Genomic DNA, 23161 nt, shown 5'->3' with positions numbered 1-23161 from the left:
GAAACTATGGATCGTGAAACCCACCACTGACGTGGAGATGAGAGTTGTGGAAAACGCGAACGCGAAGTGCGAACAAGAGGCGGAGAAATCTCCCGCTTGCGACTCTCGGCTGCGGTTGAAATTTTTGGTGGGCGAGAACATCTCTAGACCCACAATTCCCCAAATAGTCGTTAAGATCTCGAAAAGCATGGTCCACCAGAATGGAGAGCAGCTGAAAACAAGGAAGAACCTCTGATACGAACGGTGAAAAATGGGACGCATTGGTGATTTTTGAAGTCATCCGATGGTTGGAAGATGAGGCTGCTCTCGAGTAGGACGCAAAGCGTATCTGACGAGAATTGATTCAAGCTCTCACAGGGTCTCAAGACATGGAAGAGTACTTCTGACTCAAAGTCCCAAGTCTGACAGCTGCCAAAAAGTGAATCTGTCCAGCAGCTCGGGACATGCAGACAATCCTCCGCAATGCGCCGATCTTCTTGGGGATTGGTATTTCATATTCTGGAAGCACCTGCATGGGTCATGACCGCACACCGCAGTAGTGCCTAGTCACCTTGCGATGTGCGAAAGCGGTATCTTCACCAAAGCAGTCAGGAACGAAAGCATACCAAAACGGGCACGCATGCTCGCTTCCAAACAAGGGCTTTGTACATTGTACAGCTGACGGAAAAATTCCACGAGTCAGAGACGCGATATGGTCAAGGGTGGTGAATGTACCGCGGGTCAACCCGCCAAATCAATCATCCTTCCATGCAAGTCTACCAACAAGCTCAGGACCAAGGTCAAAAACAAGCATTTCTTTATCCATGCCTCTGGATAGGGCGGCAATTCTGGAAGGCGAAGCGAGTTTGCTGGAAAAGCAGAGCTGAATACTCGTAGTCCACCACATCTTCCTCGTCATTCTCTTGAAGACCAGATGTCAGAACAAGATGAATCGGCAGCTCCGGCTCATCGCCGTTGTACTTCCGAAAGATCTAAACGCTTTCCCCGGCTGCCGCTGGTCGCCGTTGTAAGGTGGAGGTCTCACTTTGGCACAGCTTCTGATACGGCAAGTTGATTTGGGGATTCAAAGCATTCGTATGAAGCAAAGGCCACTAAGCTTGACCTGTTGAGTGAAGCAAAGTACGCACCTGTCTCGGGACGCCGTGTCTCGGGAAACAGATGGCGCTATTACCGATCATGTTATGTACAGAGGTTGAACGGCTGGGCTACAAGCAGAGAGAAATCGATCACTGTTACATGCAACCACCTGGTGTTCCTCCGAATGCGTACGCGGTAAGTACGCGGAACGTAAACGAGCCTTCTTGTGGTTGTCACTGATCACCGGTCCTCAGTGGCGAGAGCAATTGTTCCGTCAAGCTGAACGAAATTAGGGCAGAGCCGCAACAGAGTGATCTGGCTGCGGTCGTCATTCATTCCCAGAACATTTCTACCGCTTGTGCTTGTGCTTGTCAGCACCGATCTCGCACCAAAAGGCTGGCGGCTCGGCATTTTCGCTTGATGTGTTGAAGGCTCATCGTCATGCGAGAGAACAAGATGAAATTGAAGAGTTGATTATTATTCAGAACATCTACTATCCGTAGCTAATCTACCAAACGGCCGTCCTGTATGCATAAGTGCGATATGAAATGACATAATCAAGCTAATTAGAATTTAGCAAATGCAAGTTCGAAGGCCAGACCAAGGGTCAGCTTTGCGTGCTGTAGCATATGATCAAAGTTGAGATATTCGATCTTATCCTCGGTGGTGTGAATCTTGTTGTCACTGTACTTGAAATCACTCTCGATCACCTGAAATTTGTCAGTCGTGTCTCGAGACCGTATAAGAAACCATGACTTACGAAAGCACTTGGGTACCCAGCCTTGCTAGCACTGGCATGATCAGAGCATGCGTAACCACACTTGGTAAGGACATAAGGAATGTCGCAGTAGGTGGTGACGACCTTCTTGATGAACTCGGTAAGGCCGGGATCAACGAAATCGGTAATGACGCCAACACTCTCGGGCTCTCCAGCGTCAAGAGTCTTCTGGACGTAACCGGTCATGTCTTGTTGCAGCATAGCCTTGACATCACGGCCAGTCTTCTCGTAGGTCTGGAAGATGGCTTGAGATCCAAGAAGACCACCCTCCTCAGCGCTGTACCAGTGGAATTCGACAGTGTTCTCTTGCTTGCCCTCGATGATATCCTGGTCAAGAAGCAGAACACGCAATGCCTCGAGAATAGTGACGGTACCGCTGCCATCGTCGTCGGCTCCAGGTCTGCAATAGGAAATATAATTAGCATGTTTCTCGAGTAGATAGTGGAGCGCCACATAGTCCCCACTAGTGGGAAGTGATCATTGGCTCGTCATGTTTTGAATGTACTTACGCTGCAAGGAGCGAAGGGAAGAAGAGGTTGATGCTGTCCTGGTGGGCACCGATAACAACCGTCTTGTTGGTCTTGCCGGGGAGTGTGGCAATGATCGAGTTCTGACCCCAAGCATGCTCGAAATGTTTGACACTTGCTCCATGCTTCAGAGCTCCTGCGTGTGCGAGGGTGTCATTGACCTGGCCCAACAGCCAGAATGATGACTTGGCGCCGTATTCACTCTTGTAGTAGCGTGTGTGGAAGGCGGTGAAGGTCTCGAGGTGATCGTGCATGTTCAATTTGGTCAAATTACGGGCAAGGCTCTTCACGGTCGAGTTGTAGTGGGTATGTTCCGGGAACTTGACTGCGGCATTGGACTTGAGCACGGAACCAAGGTCAGGCGTGTCGGTGATATCGAAGAATGAGATGCCTTCCTGTAGTCTGGTCAGCGTAGCCTTGGAGAGTGATTCTACTGTGGCATACTCTTCTCAGAGCCCACTTCTCGGCGTCTGTCACCCATTTGGTCTCGCCTGGGGCAAGTTCGATCAGGTACTGCTCAGGCGACATGAAGCCTTGGACTTGCTGGGCGGCATTTTGGGCGATTCTCGGGACACTGAATGCCTGTACGGCAAGGCCAGAAGCACAAGCTGCGAGAATGGCTGATGTCTTCATGATTGATGGTATAGATTGGAAGTAAGATGGCAGAGAGCAGATGGTCAGAGATGACTGCCTATCGCGGGGAGTTGACCGAACAACGCTTGTATCGAAGGCGCCAGGCACGTCATCACAAGCTTCGCATCGTGCATGTGATCATTGGGTTTCACTTGGTTTCGCAACTAATTCGAGTTCTGCAATTTTGAGCACGGGAAAAGTTTGCAGCATATCAAACGACAAACAGCAAGCTCGAACTGCCGGCTCGCATCACAAGGTTGTGAGGATTGGCTGTCGGCATCGATGCGCTGGGCTTCAAATTGTGCAGAGGATATGTGTGTTGTAGATCGACTTTCTTTCATAACCCGCCTCGATAGTATAACGGCTAGTACGAAGGTCTCATATCGGTCATCGAAATGACCAAGCATGGCTTGGGTAATCCTTAGATGGGAGTTCGATTCTCCCTCGAGGCAGTTCTTTTTGCTCTTTTTCTCATCCACCAAAACTTCGCGGCTGCCTCGCAGTCAAGAGCGCGTCGACAGCTTTCGACTACCTTTTGTTTGTCGCATGCGTACCTCACACATACCTGATAAGTACGTCTCCCTTGTGACTTGCGAAAGTCCAGACATTTTGCTCAATTTCGTCAAAGACACGTGAATTCGCGCCGCGCTGGAGTCGCCTCCTTCCAGAACGCGTCTTCCCAAATTCCAGCGAGCTTGATGCAACAAACTCCATGGATAAACTGCTCGATGGGCTGAATCGAGCCCAGAGGCTGGCAGTGACCTCGCCTTCACTTGCTTTGCAGGTTCTGGCACCGCCCGGATCTGGCAAAACCAAAACGCTCACTGCTCGTGTCTCTTACCTCATCACCGAACGGGGACTTCAACCATGGAATATCATTGTCTGCACTTTTACCGTCAAGGCGGCGAAAGAAATGAAGGAACGAATCAAGGGTCTTGTCGGAGATGGTCTGGAAAAGAAACTCATCCTAGGAACATTCCACTCGGTTGCTCGACGCTTTCTCGTCTCTTATGGCAATTTGATCGGGATTGAGAAGAATTTCGGTATTGCCGACATGTCCGACAGCAAGGCTATCATCACCCGTATCATCAAGCGTCAAGGCTTCTCTATCGAACCAGGAGCCGCAGGAGCCAGGATATCCAGTCTCAAAGCCAAGAGTATGAGCGCTGAACAGTACGCAATCACTCGCAAGGCCGCCGAGCAAGAATTCAGTGCTGTCTATTCTGAATACGAGGAAGCACTACGAACCTCCAACTTGCTGGACTATGACGACCTACTCCTTCGTTGTGCTCAGCTTCTTCGGGAACATCCTCAGTGTGTCTCGAACATCGAGGCTGTTCTCATTGACGAGTTTCAAGACACGAACAGCGTACAGTTTGAACTCATGTGCTTGTTTTCTCGATTCAAAAAGAATGTCACTATCGTTGGCGACCCCGATCAGAGTATCTATGGTTGGCGAAATGCTGAAATCAAGAACCTCGAACGCATGGAGAAACGATTCCCAGGAACGGACGTGATTCATTTGGAGGAAAATTACAGATCAGCAGGAGCAATTCTTCAATCGGCTCAAAAGGTCATTGAGCAAGATGAGAGCAGACCATCCAAGGCTCTCAAACCCACTTTCGGTATTGGAGACCGTCCGGTCCTTCGCAAACTTCCTACTGCAGATGCGGAAGCGAAATGGCTGGTTTCGGAGATCAGGAGAACGCAAGCTTTAAGTGCAGACTTGTTGAAGTTCAACGATTTTGCAGTCTTACTCCGTTCGGCAGCTGTCTCCAGACATATCGAATCAGCGCTCGGTAACTCTGGCATACCATATCGCATGGTTGGTGGAACTAAATTCTTTGATCGTATTGAGGTCAAGATGATATTGGACTACCTCCGCATCATCAATCAGCCAGATCATAACGATGCACTGCTGCGTGTCATCAACGTACCAACTCGCGGTGTTGGCGATGTCACAGTCAAAGGCTTGATGGACGAAGCAGAAAGGAAGCGCAGCAGTTTGTGGAAGATAGTCCTCGACAGCGTCCAAGGAAAAACACGATCAGATACTAAACTCTCCGCTCAGGCATCGAAGGGTCTGACAGATCTGGTCAACCTTGTTCTGACTGGCCAGAAAAAGCTCACTGGCAAGGATGATCAGCAAGCATCTCCGTTCGACTTGGTCGAATATCTCATCAAGAAGCTGGAACTCTCAAAATACCTGCAAAAAAGGTACCCAGACGATTACGAAACTCGATGGGCCAATATTGAAGAGCTCAAAGCACAAACGGCGGATTTGACGGCTGCCATGGCACAAGGCGAGGAGTTTGTTGAAGAGGAAGTTCTTCCAGAGATTGACGGCTTGGAACAGCGTCTTATCAACGCTAACGAGGATGCATTGACTCTCTTCCTTGCAAATATTGCGCTCTCAAGCGAAGTCCAACGCAAGCAAGATGAGAACCCTGATGAGACTCAACAACATGTTACTATCTCAACTATCCATGCAGCAAAGGGCCTTGAATGGCCTGTTGTATTCATCCCCGCCTGCTACGAAGGCTCAATACCTCACTCAAGAGCTGATGATATTGATGAGGAACGACGACTTCTATATGTCGGTATGACCAGAGCCCAAGCCCTGTTGTATCTGAGTTGTCCCAACAAGAACAGTCAGTCAGGAGAAACAACCATGTCTCACTTCCTCACACAAAGAGGAATAGAGGCTTTTTTCGAGACACAAGGACCTAAGCTCTATGACGATGCAGTCAACGAACTCGCCAGGACATTGAGAAGAGAAAAGCCTGACTTGAAACAGCTCATCGAGGCACGCAGTGGTTACGAAACACCCGAAGACACTCACTATCCATTGGACGGCACTTTCCCTAAGAGTGAAAATGCAAGATGGGACCAAGGAAAGAATATCGATTTCAAGGAAGGATTATACGCAAACAAACGACGCAGGACAGATGATCAGTCAGGCGGTCCTATGGTACCTGTAGCTGGATTTATGCCAGCCTCGAAAGTAACAATGCAGAACCCAGCAGGCTTCTCAACAGCCTCGATGTCAATACCACCGAAGATCACCACAGCTGCTTCACGAATGGAGGAATTGGAAGCAGCACAATCAGAAGCCAGACTCCGCGACATCGACGCACGAAAAGCGGCACCAGCACCGATCAAGAGGACCAAAGCCGCCCAAGGATCAGCTAACATAATGTCCTTCTTCGGCAAACCAAAGGTCGCGACGGATGCAGCACCACACCCAGCAACTCTGACCCGCACATCCAGCGTGCCAGAAACACAAATAGCGCCCAAACCACCAGCATCCATGCCCCGTTACGTTTCTAACCCATTAAACGACATCTCAAACGTGTCTTCACGAGACCCACAACGAAACGCAATACCACCAACAAAACCAATCCAACTCCCAAATTTCAAATTGCGCACCACACCTTTAACGACAAAACCCACAACTACAAAACGAGTTGAGCAAGACGTAACAACAGCACCTTCGTTTTCAAAACCGTATACGTTTCTCTCGAGCCCTCCACCACCGGAACCGCCATCTTCACCACCAGACCAAGAGGTGATACGTCCAGGAGGAGGAGGAGAACGAATAGAAACATTCAGACCGGCTACTACATTCCATGCGACCAGTGTTACGCAGGTGGGCAATAAGATTGGCACTGGACGTAGATTGGGTATGGGGAGGAGTTTCAAACCTTGGAGCGCTAGAGGCGGTCGAGGTGGATGATTGTGATGTGAAGGAAAGGTGTTTTGTTGCTTTGTGGCGTTGAAGAAGGCTTGTCTTGATGTTCGGATATGGGGCATGGGTATGCGTACAGGAGGGTGCCTAGGAAAGGTTGCATGCATTGCTTTGGGTATGGGTGGCTTGGTCACTCACGAATATGGTGGATAAGACTGCATTGTTTTGGGAAGGGGTTTGGTATTCTTTTTGATCAACGGCAATAGAATGTGCTTCATGCTGCTGCTTCTCTTTCGACCCCTGTGTCTTGTACTGATAACGTGATCAGGACCTTCTGAGATGAATGCTTCGTGTATGCACATGTATAGTGTTTGAGACCCATCTCAGACGTTCCAAGGCAACGTAGTTCGCTTCGTCTCGTCGCGCGTGCGGATAGCAGTAAGAATGGCTCTCGGTCGCCTAGGCGTGTCCTTCTCGCGATCGAGTCTTTTTCACTCATGATGCTCGTGCTGTCAGTTCTCTTCCTCCTCAATGGCGTGTATCTCGACCTCTTCAAGCCTCGGGCTGAGCAGCATATATCCTCACGGGATACAAGTCCTTAGGGAACCCCCTCTGCAACTCGGTAGACACAATCTTCAATCCCGCCTCCTTGAACAAGGCCCTAAACTTCTCATCCGTCCTCGTAACACTCGAATCCGTCTCATCATAAACATCCTCACCCAAGTGATTGTTGGACAGATTCTCCTTCAAGACAATCCAACCTCCAGGAGACAGATGTTTTTGCAATCTCGTAAAGAGGGCGTTGACTTGAGAATCCGTGCATTGGCCTAGACACCATTGTATCCAAATGACATCGTACGTATGCTCCGGCTCCCAAGCCTCCAATCCCACATTATAAATCTCGCCAATTTTGCCAGCCTCCCTCAACTCTTTAAATTCATGCCCTTCTGAAATCTGGTTTGTGAATTTTTGGACGGGTTCGACGATATCGGTGATGGAGGAGACTTTTGAGAGGAGGCCGAGGGTGATGCGACCGATTCCGGCGCCGCAGTCGACGATGCGGGAGAGTGGTGTTGAGGTGGGGTGGGATTTGGAGGTGCGGCGGAGTTTGGCGAGGAAGGTGGTGGATTGTTGGAGGTCGATGCGGGAGACTTGAGGGAAACCGCCGAGCATGCCTGTTACAGAGGGGTCGCAGGAGTTCCAGTAGCTGATTGCGGCGGTGGTGTCGATGTGCGAGTCTGGGGCCGCTTGGGCGCTTGTGTTGGAGGACATTGTTGCGGTTGTGACGTCTGTGTGAGACTGTGTTGGATGATTGAAAGGTGTAATCGAGGTCGAGAAACGGTTATGGCGCACGGTGGATTAATGCTTGATGTCGATGTCGATGTCGAAGTCGAGTTGGATCAGACGTGTCTCGAAGGCTGGCTGCGCGAAGAAGTTGCGGGAGACGCGTCGATCAACACATCACGTCAGAGGTTGCTTCACCGAGGGGAGGCGCGCATCTGATCATGACAGGAGACAGCGCAAACAGCATGGACAGAGGCGCTTCAACGATAGACACATTTGGTGGATGAGTGAAGTGATCTATTGCTACAGCTCACATGGCGTGCCTGCTACCAGCTCTCGTAGCCTCTCCATCCATCATTGACCGATATCAAAATGTCCCTCCATAGTCTGAACGCGCTCGAGCAGTCATGTCCTCTTCACTCACCACCAACCACCTCGATTCTTCTTCAACCTCCAGCCAACCAGCCAGAGCATCAATGAAAAAAGAGTAATAACAAATATGTTGTTGTTGTTGTGTTCCAAAAATTCCCATTCGACTTGCGCCAAATGGAGCAGTCAGTTGATAGTTTTCAACTAGCAAAAACACGATCTCGGACGAATCCTCACTGATGCGCGTAAAGCCCTTGCACTGAGAGAGAGTTAGCATTGGAAAATGGTATGGGTGATTTTGGGGGTACGAACCTTGGATGGTAGGTGAAGAGGGCGCGGGGGAGGGGAGATATTTATACTTGAAGCTTTCGGAGCGGCTGCTTACGTAAGCAGGCTTCTGGTCACTTCCGGTCAGGGTGTAATACTCAACCACGATTTCACTTCTCCGTCTCAATATTGTGCGGCAACCACGAGTTCTGTTCACTTTTTGCCTTGGTAGGAAGACATTCATTCTCCATAAGATTCGATATAAGCAATATAGATTTGGCTAAGTACGGCGGGTGGGCTGTAAAATGAATATATGCTTGACACAGACCAGCTTGTCTTGGAACCACCATATATCAGCAAGGAACCCGGCATGCTCTCTGTTCTTCATAAACAATGATCACATGGTTTACACATTTGTCACCAATAACTAGATGATGACAAGATGAGTTCAAGTTATACGTGATGGACATGCTCCAGAAGATTGTAGGGGTAGGAGAGCTCGCTATCATGATATTGAGCAGGTGTTTGACGTTTGGGTGGTCGAAGTTGTGGACCGGCTTGGCACGTCATGCACAAGACCTTGATCATCATGATTGCGACAAAAGTTTCCAAGATGAAGTTGCACATTCTAGGACCGGCATTTGGACTGCCCTCGATAGACGCAGAATGCATTGCGGCCGTAGCTCTGGTAGAGCGGTATACTCAGGGCAGTGGACAAGCATGGGCTCTGGTCGCAAGCCATGAAGCCGCGACGGGCACTCAACTGCCTTTTCTTCAGGTCGGCGACAAGACATACTCTGGCTTTGACAGGATAGCTCAGCACCTCATTGAGGTGTCCGGCGGTATAGTTCCTGGTCTGGCCACAAATCTCACAGCCGAACAACAAGCAGATGCGACAGCGTAAGCAAAGAGCGCAACCAGGCCAACCAAGCAGACACTGACGCGCAAACACAGCCTCTCCACATTCATCAAGTCCGAAGGTCAACTACTGCTCGATATCTCGCTATATGTCTCGTTCGAAAACTACCGCAACCGCACGCGCTCGGCCTTCACAAAGATCCTCCCATGGTACGCCAACTTTGTCATTCCTCCCCAACGCCGCGACGAAGCCAGACAACGCACACAGAATCTAGGAGTATCCAGCGTAGATGTTGATGATATTCACGAAGATGTTATCGATAAGCCATCGAGCATGCAGTCCGAGCAACAGAAAAAGCCTTTCGAGCACGAGACGGAGAAACACGCCAGGAGACTGCTGGGCCGCAGAGACACGGTCCGCACATTACTACAACAGCCAGAGCACGCTGCTGCTTTCAGGTTGAATGCTCTAGCCGACAACTTCTTTGAGCCGCTACAAGACTTGCTCAAGAAACAGTCAACCCTTCTGGGTACAGAGGATCCCGCCATTGTCGACTGTCTGGCATTCGGCTACCTGAGCTTGATGTTCTACCCCAAGATGCCCCAGAACTGGCTCGCTTCTACCATGCGACTCAAGTACCAGAAGCTTGTTGTCTACATTGGCTCCCTCAGAGATACCCTCCGAATCGACGCGCACCCCGACGAAGCCTTGAGTGCTGTTTCACAATCAGAAAAGGGCGCTGCCGAACTCCCCTGGGTGACCCCACAATGTTTCAGCCCCTTCGCTGTCATCAGCTATATTGGCCAAAGTCTCTTTAACCATCTTCCTCTGCCGAAGAGCAACGCTGGCTTGGAACAATTGCCAACCAACCGTCAGCCTAGTCTTCTTCAACAGTACCTTCCAGCAGTGCTCGGGTTGACTTCCACTTCTCTCGCCCTGCTAGGCTTCTGGGCATATAACAACCTTACATGGCCGCACGGCGAAGCCGTCCACTTCTTTGGCAGAAGAAAGTTTGTTGACTACGGTGCTGCTGGTGCCACCCTCTCCGCCCTTGGAAGCTTGGGCATGCACATGCAACAGCAACATCAACAAAGCCAATCTCCTGTACAGGTTGATGTAACTGTGGACGAACAGGTTTTGCCGTAGGGAAAGCGTGCTTGACACACTCCACTCAAAGTACACGTTCGTCAAAATGAAAACACTCACCTCGCAATTGGTCTCAGACAAATATGTGACCACTCTAGTATGTGTTCACTCCTCATGACAATTGACGTTATATTCGTGAGGAAGTAAGAAAGATGGTCTTCGATCGACTTCCAACAAAGAATTGAGCTCATGGAAAGAGCATACCTGTTTGTGAAGCGCCCCTCCTTCCATTCATGATCTTTCACATCGGCGACTTGCTAGTCCCCTTCTCACTTTAATTTTACTTGAACACTCCCAATTATTCAGTTCCCACACGCATTAATTACTTCCAAACGGACTTGCTCTTTCACTCTCACCTGCTTCGCGCATACCAATCTCCACAGCCTTCGCGCACAGCAACATTCGATCACAACAACCTTCACCACAGACCTCGTTATTATGGCACCAGGTAGAAAGGACTGTCCCGACTGCGCCATTCTGGAGGGAAAGTGTGCAAGGCACAAAAATGCGTATAGCAGGAGGAACTGCCTTGATTGCGCCGCAATGCCAGGAAGATGTGAAGCCCACAGAAGGTTAGGGAGAAATGCGCGTAAGAGAGAGGGGCATCTGAAAAATCAACGCAACCTCGATAAACAAGCTGCAGATGTTGATGACGAGGATGCCATGGATGTCGACGGTACGGTCCAACCCAACGTCAAGCTCAAGCTCGGTGTCGGTATACCTCTTCGCTATCCCTTGCCCCCGAAGCCGCCGACTCCTTTCAGTCATACAATCCACAAGCGAGCATGTGCAGTTCAAAAGCCCGTCGCTCGTGCCTCGACAACAGAGGCATTTCAGCGGTACGATTTAGTCATACACAACAAGGCGGTTCATAAACCGACATCGGCAGCTGCTCATAGCGACACTGCGACAACCACCATACCCAAGCAGGAAGAAGAAGAGATGCAAGAAAAGTTACCGTGGAAGCAGATAAATAAATTGCCCTTCCGAGGCCGTCAGACATGATTTCTTCCTCAAGTCGACAGACGTACAGCTCCTACAGAACCATCAGTCAACGTAATAGGGACCAGACATCCACACCATTACTTCCACCCGAGCCAGCAACCAAGTAGTCTCCATAGCTACAAGAAATTTCACAAATGGAATTGCGGATTGGATGCTTTAGGCACTATAATTCTCATGTGTGCCATACAATCATACGCTCATGGTTTTCGAGCGGTCAGGCGCGACTGTATATTCGTGCCGCCATTTGACAAGTGATTAGACGGCGTATCTCAATCGCATTGGCTGTCAAAACCAAAAACCCAATAACACTCAAACTTTTTATCTTTCCGTACTTTCGCAATGACGGCAGAAATCGACTCCTCCTCCTCTGCTGCTTTAAGCACGATAATCGTGACGGCTGTAGTAACGGCACCGACACCGATATCAACGGAATTGGTGACGTCGATTATTACCGCGACAACTATAGCTATAGCACCTGCTCTCACTACTACCACGGATCTGGAAACCTCTACACTTATGGCGACATCAATACCACCTACATCAAACTCTACAGCAGACTCCACACCATCACCCATCCGCACAGATCCCTCTGATATATCAGACAACTATGCTTCTCCTCCATGGCGCCCTGGCGCTGGTATAGGAGTGGTGATAGGATTCGTCGCTATTTTCGCCATCGCCGGAGTTGGGTTTTGGTTTTGGAGGAGGGGGAGATTAAGAAAGAGGAGAGAGAAGGGGGAGGGGAGTAGGAAGAAGAGAAAGGGGTGAGGGAGATGAGGGTGGGTGTATAGATGAGGTGGGTTGAGGTTTTAGTTTAGTGCAGGAGAAATAGCGGAGCGAGATGAAGGAACGAGCGAGGTTTGGTGTAATATCAACGGGCGTCCTCTATCTCCATGATCTGACAGTGGCTTGCGGTGCTCTTGTCCAAATGCACAAAAGTTTCCAGATCGGACGATAAAGGTCGAAGAAGGAGAGAAGAGCAAAGGGACAAGACGAGGTCAGTGTATGGCTGATTACATAAATTCTAAAACATCTCGAACTCGTGACTGGCAAAAATCATGAGGCCATGATCCTCCAAACAAGATGTGTGCTCTCAAGTGGGTCGATAAAATCTGTGAACCGCAGCAGGTTGGCCTCTAACGTCACCTGCAACAGACGGATGAGTATATTGAGGACACGTGCAAGTTCTCCAACGAGAACCACAAATATAGCAGAATTGTGCACCACAAACACATCTAAGAGAAAGAAAGTCAGTCAAAGTTCAGTACAAGGGTGGGAGGAACTTGATCATGCTTACGTTATATGGTTGCAACCAGATGAGAGCTCGACCACGCGATGACATTTTGCATTGTAGCAGCGTTGCCAGCCCCTGTTTTCGGCTAGCTCGAGCAACCTTTGTGTACCCTCATCGCTAGGACAGTCACCGTAGTGTGTTGCTCTTTTGCACATTGTGCAGGTGGTTCTACCACAATCGAGACAAAGTCCTGCCTCGTCCTCGATGAGATCTGCGTAGATGAAACTTCCACACGTAGTGTTATGGCAGTAGGTTCTGTTGTTAGGCTCGGTGTCGTATTCCATCTTCTTCTCTCTGTACCTTATTTGGAGCCTGTCGTTAAGAAGTCCTTGCACGCTCTCGAAGGGTATCTCCTGTCCACAACATCTAGGTGGGTAAAGTGCTTCATCGTCAATCGTCGCCTCGAAAAAGTCAGCTAGACAGTCAAAACAGAAGTCATGAGTGCATGGGGCCTTGAAACTTTGTTGATGAGGAATCTCATCTGTACAACGTAGACAAGTGCAGTTTGCAGGGGGCGCAGCTTGCTCATCCTTTGCCGGACCAGATACGCAGGTATGGTCTGCATTAGACTTCTCCTGCGAGTCCCCGTCAGACTCAATTTCCGCACCTTCGTCAAGCTTCAACTGCAAGGCTACCGCAAGATCATGGTCATCGTGCGAATGCTCAGCGATAGCCAATTCCCTAAATTGTAGGTCAAGCACAAGATCAATGCTGCGGGTTGTTCGCCCACTCCCGACGATCGATATCAGAACTTCGCTTTCTGTACGGATGTTGAACCTGGCCCTGTCCAAGTAGAGTAAGAAAGTCAAGATGTTTGGAATCAAGAGAAGTGAGAAAAAGAAAACGGGGAAGAGAATGAGGATGAATTGGACGACCTCGGACAAGTCCATTTTGTTGGGTAATATGATTGTTGTATGGTTAGAGAACACACAATCCGGAAACCGTGGTTGATATATCATAGCCAGAAGAGGTGATTCTCGTGTCAAAGTTCGTTGCGAGACCTTGTAACAAAGACGTGTCTAAGACAACTTCTGATAATAGCTTTTTGATCCAGTTTCAGCACCAGATACATCTAGGAGTCGAGACGAAACGGACTTCTTAAAGCAGCATGTTGTGTACTGTTGTTTGGGTGTACCGAGTTGATCGGTACTACTTTCTTCTGCCGTACGCGCTGCTTGTAAACCCATCTTTCAGACAAGTTAGTGGTTCTCTCTCCTTATCGCACAAAGTTTATTTGATCCACGCTTAAAGCGTGCTAGGTTGAAGTAAAGTTAATGTAACTCTCGAATTTACTTTAAAAGACTCTGAATCTTGAGAACTTCGAAGTAGAGCTCGACGTACTACAGGATGCGAAGTCTGAAGATGTGCGGCGAAGTCCAAATAAGAAGGTAGGTGCATGCAAATTTTCAAGAAATGGCGTACCGTGCTCGTCATCTGGTACCTATTTGGGACTGATCGTTAATCTTCCATGATTCTTGGCGCTTCATAATCTTAACATCGTGTCCCAAGCTATCACGTCCACAGCTCCACTTCATAAAGCTCCGATAACACTTCCGTGGTATATTCTTCTCAAGCCCTTCGCAAATTAGTCTCCCTGAAGTATGTCTCGTCTCTCATGAATATCTATCAGAATACGCGCCGGCTTGGAGATCAGGCTTGTGATCTATTGCGAGCGGTCGCTTCACGCTTCTGCCGCAAACGACTCTCGTAGTCAAAAAAAAAGAACAATAAAGACATGAGCGGGGTACATTGCATTTTCGAAATGTCAATCGACCTCCCTACTCCCGGCAGGGGCGACCGATGTGTGCTTGTCAAAATGCAAGATGATTTTGATATTAGGCAAATTGTCCACTGAGAGTCGTTACTTCCCATGCTCTCACTGGACATGCCTCTTTAACTGAAAACAATCGTGCAGTTTGACAGAGACATTCTCAACGGATGCGGCGAGCGTGGGATGTTTATGCAAAGCAAGAAGGCAGGGTAAGTGTACGATCGATCTGTCATACTATCTCACATTTCCTCGCAGGATCGATGGTTTATACATCAAAATGCACAGCGATTTCGAGATGCGTCGAATGGTCCATTGAGAGCCGCGATTTCTCGTGCTCTCACTGGACATGGCACTTGTTCTCAAAATCATCGTGCATTTTGACAGCCCCTTTTAACCTGGCACCGTGGTGACGGGAGTGCTACATCGCCGATTTGTAGTTCGATATGGAAGTCTCACTAAATGGCAAGAAAGAAGGAACGATCAGTCGAGTTTGGCATGTGAGACGATGAAAGGAGGACAAGAACGATGTCGATAAGGAGAGCTATATTTCTATCTGCTAACGAACATAAAGCCAGGATGCTTCGCGCCGAGTCCAGTGGCAATATCTTGAGCCTCTACGAGGAGTCGCGCAGTGACCATGTTAGCCAATCGTTCATGTCCACGATTCGACCACCGGCGGAGGTGACAGATCCGCGCCAGGCGGCAAAGGAAGGTATAACGGTGGAAAGAACGCCGGGCTGAAGGAACTTTACACCAGGGTCACCTTCGAGCCCAGGCGTCAGGAAATGTACCAGCAGATCGATCATGTTGTCAGACAGCCAAGCTGACATGTCTTCGTCTTTCAAGACCGGTTGGTGAGCAAAGATCTCCCTCAAGGTAATGTTCCTAAGGAGTACATCGCCATACATCTCAACCTGGGACACGTACTGCTTGGTAAGTCGCTTTTGTCGGTGTTCAAGTCGAAAGCGGCACTGAATTGTAGGAGGATGGCGGCGAAAGCACCCATTGGACTCTTTGTTCCTAGAGCACTCTCCAAAGTCCTCTGTGTACTGGTGATATCGCCCATGGCTCTTGTGATGGTGGTTTGTAGTCTCAAGTTGGCTGCTGTCTGCTCCTCTGCCGTTAACGGTGTCAACATCTCCACCTCGATGGAGTTGTCTTCACTGAGCATGTCGTTGTGGGTATCAGGAAATGACAGTGTATATTCTCCGAAGTCCTCAGAGCCGGAGTAGTCGAACTCTAAGTACTCATCCTCATCTTCTTCGTCATCTTCTTATTTGTCTTTAACAGATGTGTGGTCGTCTTGATCGCCAGAACCGGAGTCGTCGTCGTCGTCGTCCTCGTCGTCCGGCGGTCCGAGGTCAGAGGCAGAGGCAGCACCGGCGGAGGCATAGGAAGCTCCAGCAGAAGCATAGGCAGCACCAGCGGAGGCATAAGCGGCTCCAGCAGAGGAATAGGCAGCCCCTGCAGAGGCATAGGCAGAGGCAGAGACAGCTCCAGTGGATGTAGGGATAGCTCTAGCGGAGCTAGGGATGCGGGTCATTGGGTCTGCGTCGTCGAACGTCGGCTCCGTTCCGAGACCAGAAGCAGAGGCAGAGGCAGAGACATCGCCAGAGGGTGTAGAGATAGCTCTAGCGGAGCCAGGGCTGCGGGCTACCGGGTCTGCGTCGTCGAACGTCGGCTTCGTGTTTCCAATTGCTGTCGGCTTCACTCCGATAGATGAGGAGAACGAAAACTTGGACTGCGTTGTCGGGATCGAAGGAACAACCACAGAGGACGTAGCTTGTTGCCATGCAGGAGGCGGCGGCTTGGGTGGTAGAGGATAACGGGGTTTTACCACAGCAGACATGCTAGCATCGGCATTCTGTTTCTTCTCGGCTGCAAGCCTCTTGCGCTTGTTACGTCCTGGTTTACTGCCAGATGGCTTTCTCGGAGCCATGATGATGCAAGCAGAGAGGCGAAGGCCAGTGAGCAGTTGGGTGCAGAGAGGCGACGCGCAGAGAGGCGAAATGATCAGTCAGAAACTCTGGCGGATGGTGCGTGGTGAAAACAAAGCTTTGGTGAGAGCGAAGACGAAGCTCTCAAGAAAACTGAGTGAAAGCAATCTGTCGCTAGTCCGGTCGAGCAAGTGAAGCGAAAAGCAAGCGACGAAAGAGCGCTCAGCATTCAGCGTGTGATATGAAGAGCCACAGCGAAAAAATCAGCGGCAACAACAACAACAACAAAACAAAACAAATTCAAAGAGTAGTGGATGGTAATGGAACAGGTACGAAGTTGTTGTTTTAAATTAAATCCTCCACACACTCGTCTTCACAAGTGATTACCAAAACGCATGTGGAATCAGCAGCGATGAAGGTCGTCGTCCCTCACCGTCCGTCATACTGATATGCTCAATTCACTGTACCAGGAATTATCCTTCACTCAGGCCCCCACACCCACCAGATGCCTTGACGGCTTCATAATGCTAAGTGATGGATATTGCACAATCAGCCTGTCTTGTGTCTGTCCTTAGGGAGCCGAGGTCGTCGTGCTGTGTTCTACGACATTCATCTCTATTTTCAATCATCTCTTGCATCTCTGTTTATCTTTTGTTCAAAGTTCTCCTGATCGTAACTGGAAACCTGGACGATAGTCCGCACTGAAGCCATCACATTTTCACAGTCTGGCGATCTCACCTCTGACCTCTGACCTCTCAGCTCTCAGCTCTCACCTCTCACCTCTCACCTCTCACCCCTCACCTCTTGCCTCTCAGCTCTCAGCTCTCAGCTCTCACCTCTCACCTCTCGCCTCCCAGCTCTCAGCTCTCAAAGATAAACCCTCAAACAAGAGAGATCAAAAGCTGCGGACCTCAGGAGCAACAGACATGAAGTACATGCGTGATAGGCTGCTCGTAAACCGACGTCGGGTTGAGCACGGTCTCCCACCCAAGCACATCAACCAGTCCGACGTGGTCATTGAACGGCTACCTCGAATAGACAAGGAGCGAGACCAGGCTAGTGAAAACCATAGCAAAGAAGGAGAACTCGCCAAGCAGGCTGAGTGATTTCGACACCGGTAGAAATGCACAATGATTTTGACGGTGAGCTCTGTGCCCAGTGAGAGACTATCAAATCACTCCTCTCACTGGAAATCTTACAGGACTCGAATGAGATCTTGCATCTCGATAATGTTTTTTGCAAGGTATAATAGGCAGTCCGAGATATCACCTTGCGGCCTACCTTTTTGTGACCCCCTGTTGACCCTCCCTATACTTCTCACATCTCTGCTCTCAAGACTTCTGTTAGTTATGCATGATTCTGCCTTCCCTCAGGTAAATCAAAGCCATAGTCGTGCTATTTCAGTCCATGTCTGGCGTTCAGCCCATCATCTTCTCCGATAGATCGGTTGCTTTTAGATGTCGCCTTTCGCGAAGTCGACAAACCTCCCTACAACCAGTCTGGAATCACTCAGGAGACAAACAGTCTGCTTTAGAATGTCCTGACGATTCTTTGAATGAACAGATACAAGATTGAGAAATATGTATGGATCCCGACAGAGATACCTTAATCTTGACATAGCACTCCAAACCCGACAACAACATCTCGAACCCGACAACAACATCTCGAACCCGACAACAACATTTCGAACCCGACAACAACACTTACAACCCGACAACAGCATCTTAAACCCGACAGATACACCGTTAAATTTTTTGAAGCCGACAGACATATATATCTCTCTTTAGAACAGAAGATCCGCCTCCAATCCGACGGACAGATGTTAAAGCCGACAGATACACCTCTCTTCAAAGCGACCAAACGCAAATCCAATACCAAAGCCGACAAGACACATTAACGAAAGTCGACAGGCATTGACAGCACAATCGCTATTCTGTTCAAAAGCTTGTTCGTCGCAAGAAAGGTATTTCTGTTGCTTCATTAAGCAGGTTGACTAGTTTTTATAAGCTATCAAAATGCAAGAAGTTATTCAATTCATGTGAAATGTGCATTGAGGGTGATGGCATTACGCTCTTTCTCTGGCCAGGGCTCCATGTGTGAAAAGTATCTTGCATTTTGACAGGATCATCCAAAGGTAGGCTGGCTCTCTGAGAGATACTTGTTACTATGTGAGCCCCTGTGTAAACCCTGCTTATACCCACCTATGCTTCCCAGTTTCAAAGACCGAGCAGGTTTCATCAAGCCTGTCAGAATGCAAGATGAGATTGAAACTGTTTCGACTGTCTAGTGAGAGTGCCAATCTGATTTCATCACTCTGAACACTGCTATATTTGTGAAAAGCATCTTGCATTTTCATATATACTGACCCCATACTGACTCGGGAACAGTAGAGATTGGGCTTTTGTGCCTCTGTACTGCTGCCCCTAGTCGCACCTGTCCTTCTCTTCCAGTATCGAGCCCGAGAAACTTTCAGATCTGTCAGAACGCAAGATGTAATTCAATATCCAGAAGTCGCCCAGTGACGTTAGCAAACCCATATTATCTCTCTGGTCAGGAAACGAAAGAAAAAGTAGAAAAGTAGAAAAGAAAAAAAGAAAAAACCAAAGAAGAAATGCGTCATCACAACTTGATCTCCCAATTCGCCCTCCCCTCGACAAAACTTCCAGCATCCAATTCATACCTCGCCGGTGTAGGAAATTTGATCCTCAGCATCTCTTCCAACCCAACCATCTCTTCCAACTTTTGCTCCTCAGTCATTGCCAGCCCTCTCTCTTGATCTCCTTGCTGGTCACTCTTCTCTGATGCGGGTGAATTGTGATGAGTGGTTGATGAAGTGGTGGTGGTGGTGGTGGTGGTGGTAGTATTGGCAGAATGTCGACGTAATGCAATGTCTAGGCATGATCTCCTTCGGCGGATGAGTGGGATGAAGATGCAGCCGAGGGGGAAGAGAAGGGCAACGGTGCCACCGATTGCGCCGCCGATGATTGCTGCGGTAGAGTGGGAGCCTCTGGCGCCCGAGGAGGGTGTTGTTTCCAGAGGTGTCGGTGTTGCTGACATGGCTATTATGGTGGATGAAGCAGTTGGAGAGATGGAGAGGAGGGTGCTCATGGTTGTTGATGTTGAAGCTGAATCTAAGATTGTGTTGGCGATCGTCATGGTGTAGAGGTTGAAAGCCATGAGTATTGGTGAAAGACGACGGAAATTCATTCTGATGTATGACAGTGGACGAGAGAAGCGGAAGGCAGGAACGTTTTGAGTACATGCCAATACTTGAACTCTCGAGTCTACTCATCTACCCCTCCTGTTTGTAGCACAGGACGCCGAAAGCGACATATATTGGAAGGAACGACTCCAGTTCAGGCTTTCCTACGGCAAATAGCATGGATACCAACATATTCTAGTGTCGACCAAGATGATGGTATCGAAGAGACTCTTGTCGCAATAGCTCGAGCAGCGCATTTACCCACTTTTTTTGTGTTGTCAGAAACTTGTCGCGGAGATTATGCATGTGATGTGTTCGAAATATGTTGTGTTATGTGTGGAAGAATTGTTCCGCTGTTCGAATGTGCTGCTGACTGGAGAAGGTGTCTGTAAGCTTCTGTTGAGTCGATACCAAGGAGATGATCAAAGCTGCAATGCACCTACCCGTCTGCAAAAGAATCCCGCCCAAACTTCGCGATATGCAGGCAATTGATTATCCTTCGGGCCCGGCGAAATTGGCAAGCGCGTGCTCTTTGGTGACACATCTGATCGTTGTTAGTGCTTTTGGACAGGTGAGCCGAGCTCAAAATTACAGATGGGATAGACTGATGGAAATGTCTTATTGGGAATGTGGTCTAGCGCCTTCCTCATTCTATTGGGTGCTTACAGAATCATATTGACCATTACACAAACTGCTCTCTGATAAACTTCTGGGCCTTGATATCGCAAACAACCATGTAAAGTAATGGAGAGTATGATATAGCCAATGGTGGCAGGAAATGCGCAAGTGCGATTTGGTAAATTGCCAAAGGTCTTGACGAGTGGGCTTCCTGCCTATACAAGATAATCAGATCTTTTCCTGCACCCATGGATCTTCTGCTGCCACCTGAGTGGCAATGTCCTCTTGCTGTGTCTTCTGTGTATCCTCCTCTTCCTCGTCTTCGTCTTTGTTTGCTTTGTTGGCAGTCTCGACTTTGTCTCGAGGGAGTGGCGCGGGTTGAGCTTGACCTGTCCTGCCAAGCTCAGAGACGGTCGTGACAGCAGGCCTAGAATCCTCTGCCTCCCAGATCTGGGTAGGAGGCAGGGTTGCGGTTGTTGGCACGGCGGCATTGTTCTCGGGCTTCTGCCAGTTCTTGCGCTTTTCGGAAGCCCATGCTCCCCATGATGATAGATAGGCACCTGCGCGTGAAGATGCTGCTTGCACTGATGCCTGGGCTTGGACCACTGATATGGGTATTAGCAAGTGACTGACAGAGGACGGGCGATAGAAACTCACCCTTGGGAGCACTTTTCTCATCAGGTGCGGGAGGGTTGTTGGCAGCAGCAACAGCGGCAGCTGCCTTCTGCTCCTCGACGCGTTTGCGCTGGGCTTCGCGCATTACTTCGATGTCGGCCCAAAGCGTGTTGATAGCACCAGCGACGCGCTCGCGACCAGTAGATATATGTTTGCCCACAGCCTCCTTACTACCCCTCCAACGCTCATCCAAATGTAGTTCAGAGACCTGAGCAGCAAGTCTGCGTTGTACGTCCTCGATAGTCAGGCCACCAGCACAAGGGTGGCGCGGCTCAACAACATCGAACAGGTGCGAGTCTGTCGTCCGCTCGAAAAGAGCATAGTTCTCAGTCAAGGACCATTGATTCATGAACTCACTACCGAACTCCATAGCTGGATCACCTTCGACCTCTGAGAGTAGAGCCTTGGGGTCGCCTTTGTGGCTCGAGACGAACCGGCTGTATTTGGAGGCCGATAGCAAGGAAAGCAAATACTCCTCGAACTGGAGACGGATAAATTCCTCGCTACCAGCATAGCCCATATCCTTAGGCCTGCTGGGAATATTTTCGTCCCATGTGTCATGTACGGACTGGGTCAGGAAATCGATCCATCGCCTATCGGCTGTTGACAAAGCTAAGGCGTTACGCAGGGAAGGTGAGTGTATGTTGATAGTGTTATCATCAAGATTGACCAAAATATCTGCGTAGCGGTCCTTCTGCTGCAAGAGCAGCTGATTAGTAGAGCCAACAACATACGATTTGGTGTGTTGGTCAGCCAAAGTGTCTAGTTGTTGTAGTGGTGTGTACGGTCCGAATAGACTACCTTTGCCAAAGATCTGGAGAGGCACTCCCATGTAAGCCAGGAGTGAAGCTCGTTCACTTGTCTTTAGCGAAGTAGGCTTCTCTACGTGTGTAGCATAGTAGTCCATGCGAGGATCTGCACAATCGCGAAGATGACGCATGAGAGTGGGGATCAAGGATATGAGAGAGAACTGGACCAGGCACATCTTTTCACAGTTGGAGCCAAAGAAGAGCATCTAGGTCTTGGTTAGTACGTCACTCATCACAAACGCGTAGCAAACTTACCTTTGGCTGTAGCAGCAGACATTTGAACAGCACAAGTGTTTGCCATTTGAACTGGTGTATCAGCTCGCGCATCGACAAGCCTGTCAAAGAGATGTAAGCGGGCCATCACTTCAAACATTCTTCGAGGAGAGTCTCACCAAAGTAGAGGTCTCTATCGTCTTCCTGACTGCCGAAGCCTTTGTTGAGACTCTCTTGGAACCGCTAGCGCAAGGTGTCAGCAACCCTCCTGATGAAGACGGGAGTAAAGCCGAGCATACCTCTAGGATTTCGATATCGCCAAAGTCTCTGGACGAGCATCAGCCCCTGCATGTTTGTATTGCACTTTTTCGACACTCTTTCGGGGAAGCATACTTCTGTGCAAACCAAGCCTTTGTCACGACACTGAGCTTCTCTCTTATGGCGGTGAATGTTTGTGGATTCTCGGTAATGACGACGACTGCCTTCTGTACGGTGCTGCGAGTGACATCGGCGGGTCGGTTGAGCAGTTCTCTTGAGTCGAGTTGGCGAGTGCAGCTTATGCCGAATAGCGAGCGCTCCGGTGTGCTCTTCAAGACGAGCGTGAAATACGAAAAGTCCTCGGTCGCGCTGCAGGGTCGCTTGTTAGCCCGGTCTTGCTTCGAGTTGGTCGCAACCAGGGGGTGCTTGATTTACGCATGAGCTCCATCGGACAGGGCGAGGAAGGGCAGCAGCTGCCAGTCGTTGTCGATGGCGGGATCGTATCCTTCTTCTACTCCTACCCAGCGCTCCACTTCGGGTCCACTACACAAGGCGTGAGCTGACGTCTGACCGAGCTGGCTGTGGGAAGTACTACCGCTGGTGGTGGAAATCTACCACTGCTACTACGGGGCTATATGAGTCGGCCATGATATTATGTTATCGCCGAACTGTCATCTTGCGCCTCACAAATAAAACACTGTTTAGCCAATGCCCAGTGTCATGTGTCGGTCTGGGCCAATTGTCACTGGTC

General features: G+C 49.4%; 10 protein-coding genes across 10 annotated transcripts; 4 read left to right on the top strand and 6 right to left on the bottom strand.

The window, feature by feature from the left end:
- Nucleotides 1–1535: 1535 nt before the first annotated feature.
- On the bottom strand, nucleotides 1536–3225 carry M438DRAFT_319601 (Zn-dependent exopeptidase). Its single transcript, XM_029902841.1, has 4 exons — nucleotides 2827–3225; nucleotides 2365–2777; nucleotides 1838–2255; nucleotides 1536–1787 (listed from the first exon to the last, which is right to left on the bottom strand). Exons 1-4 carry the CDS (start codon nucleotides 3013–3015, stop codon nucleotides 1644–1646), a joined length of 1164 nt encoding a protein of 387 aa, XP_029760034.1. The 5' UTR covers nucleotides 3016–3225; the 3' UTR covers nucleotides 1536–1643.
- A 282-nt stretch (nucleotides 3226–3507) lies between these two features.
- M438DRAFT_23647 (UvrD-helicase-domain-containing protein) lies at nucleotides 3508–7018 on the top strand. The gene is made up of 2 exons (XM_029899468.1): nucleotides 3508–3587; nucleotides 3644–7018. Exon 2 carries the CDS (start codon nucleotides 3728–3730, stop codon nucleotides 6749–6751), a length of 3024 nt encoding a protein of 1007 aa, XP_029760033.1. The 5' UTR covers nucleotides 3508–3587; nucleotides 3644–3727; the 3' UTR covers nucleotides 6752–7018.
- A 237-nt stretch (nucleotides 7019–7255) lies between these two features.
- M438DRAFT_274859 (uncharacterized protein) lies at nucleotides 7256–7975 on the bottom strand (the record flags this gene model as incomplete). The annotated part of the gene is made up of 1 exon (XM_029900745.1): nucleotides 7256–7975. One exon carries the CDS (start codon nucleotides 7973–7975, stop codon nucleotides 7256–7258), a length of 720 nt encoding a protein of 239 aa, XP_029760032.1.
- Nucleotides 7976–9236: 1261 nt separating this feature from the next.
- On the top strand, nucleotides 9237–10628 carry M438DRAFT_374850 (uncharacterized protein; the record flags this gene model as incomplete). The annotated part of the gene is made up of 2 exons (XM_029908529.1): nucleotides 9237–9523; nucleotides 9578–10628. The coding sequence occupies 2 exons, from the start codon at nucleotides 9237–9239 to the stop codon at nucleotides 10626–10628; spliced, it is 1338 nt and encodes a 445-aa protein (XP_029760031.1).
- A 219-nt stretch (nucleotides 10629–10847) lies between these two features.
- Nucleotides 10848–11803, top strand: M438DRAFT_23634 (uncharacterized protein). Its single transcript, XM_029899466.1, has one exon. It carries the CDS (start codon nucleotides 11067–11069, stop codon nucleotides 11631–11633), a length of 567 nt encoding a protein of 188 aa, XP_029760030.1. The 5' UTR covers nucleotides 10848–11066; the 3' UTR covers nucleotides 11634–11803.
- M438DRAFT_23635 (uncharacterized protein) lies at nucleotides 11804–12717 on the top strand. Its single transcript, XM_029899467.1, has one exon. The coding sequence runs from the start codon at nucleotides 11973–11975 to the stop codon at nucleotides 12399–12401; it is 429 nt and encodes a 142-aa protein (XP_029760029.1). The 5' UTR covers nucleotides 11804–11972; the 3' UTR covers nucleotides 12402–12717.
- A 9-nt stretch (nucleotides 12718–12726) lies between these two features.
- Nucleotides 12727–13817, bottom strand: M438DRAFT_380466 (uncharacterized protein; the record flags this gene model as incomplete). The annotated part of the gene is made up of 3 exons (XM_029908885.1): nucleotides 12727–12868; nucleotides 12931–13486; nucleotides 13535–13817. 3 exons carry the CDS (start codon nucleotides 13815–13817, stop codon nucleotides 12727–12729), a joined length of 981 nt encoding a protein of 326 aa, XP_029760028.1.
- A 1929-nt stretch (nucleotides 13818–15746) lies between these two features.
- Nucleotides 15747–16793, bottom strand: M438DRAFT_23624 (uncharacterized protein). The gene has a single exon (XM_029899465.1). It carries the CDS (start codon nucleotides 16635–16637, stop codon nucleotides 15972–15974), a length of 666 nt encoding a protein of 221 aa, XP_029760027.1. The 5' UTR covers nucleotides 16638–16793; the 3' UTR covers nucleotides 15747–15971.
- Nucleotides 16794–19021: 2228 nt separating this feature from the next.
- M438DRAFT_345930 (uncharacterized protein) lies at nucleotides 19022–20008 on the bottom strand. Its single transcript, XM_029905557.1, has one exon. It carries the CDS (start codon nucleotides 19840–19842, stop codon nucleotides 19255–19257), a length of 588 nt encoding a protein of 195 aa, XP_029760026.1. The 5' UTR covers nucleotides 19843–20008; the 3' UTR covers nucleotides 19022–19254.
- Nucleotides 20009–20438: 430 nt separating this feature from the next.
- On the bottom strand, nucleotides 20439–23058 carry M438DRAFT_397423 (uncharacterized protein; the record flags this gene model as incomplete). The annotated part of the gene is made up of 8 exons (XM_029909307.1): nucleotides 20439–21060; nucleotides 21113–22145; nucleotides 22195–22274; nucleotides 22332–22395; nucleotides 22452–22479; nucleotides 22546–22779; nucleotides 22846–22953; nucleotides 23006–23058. The coding sequence occupies 8 exons, from the start codon at nucleotides 23056–23058 to the stop codon at nucleotides 20684–20686; spliced, it is 1977 nt and encodes a 658-aa protein (XP_029760025.1). The 3' UTR covers nucleotides 20439–20683.
- Nucleotides 23059–23161: the final 103 nt, after the last annotated feature.

The sequence above is a fragment of the Aureobasidium pullulans genome, assembly GCF_000721785.1.
Source record: "Aureobasidium pullulans EXF-150 unplaced genomic scaffold scaffold_10, whole genome shotgun sequence".
Classification (NCBI taxonomy): Eukaryota; Fungi; Ascomycota; class Dothideomycetes; order Dothideales; family Saccotheciaceae; genus Aureobasidium; species Aureobasidium pullulans.
This window is presented reverse-complemented; position numbering and strand designations above follow the sequence as displayed.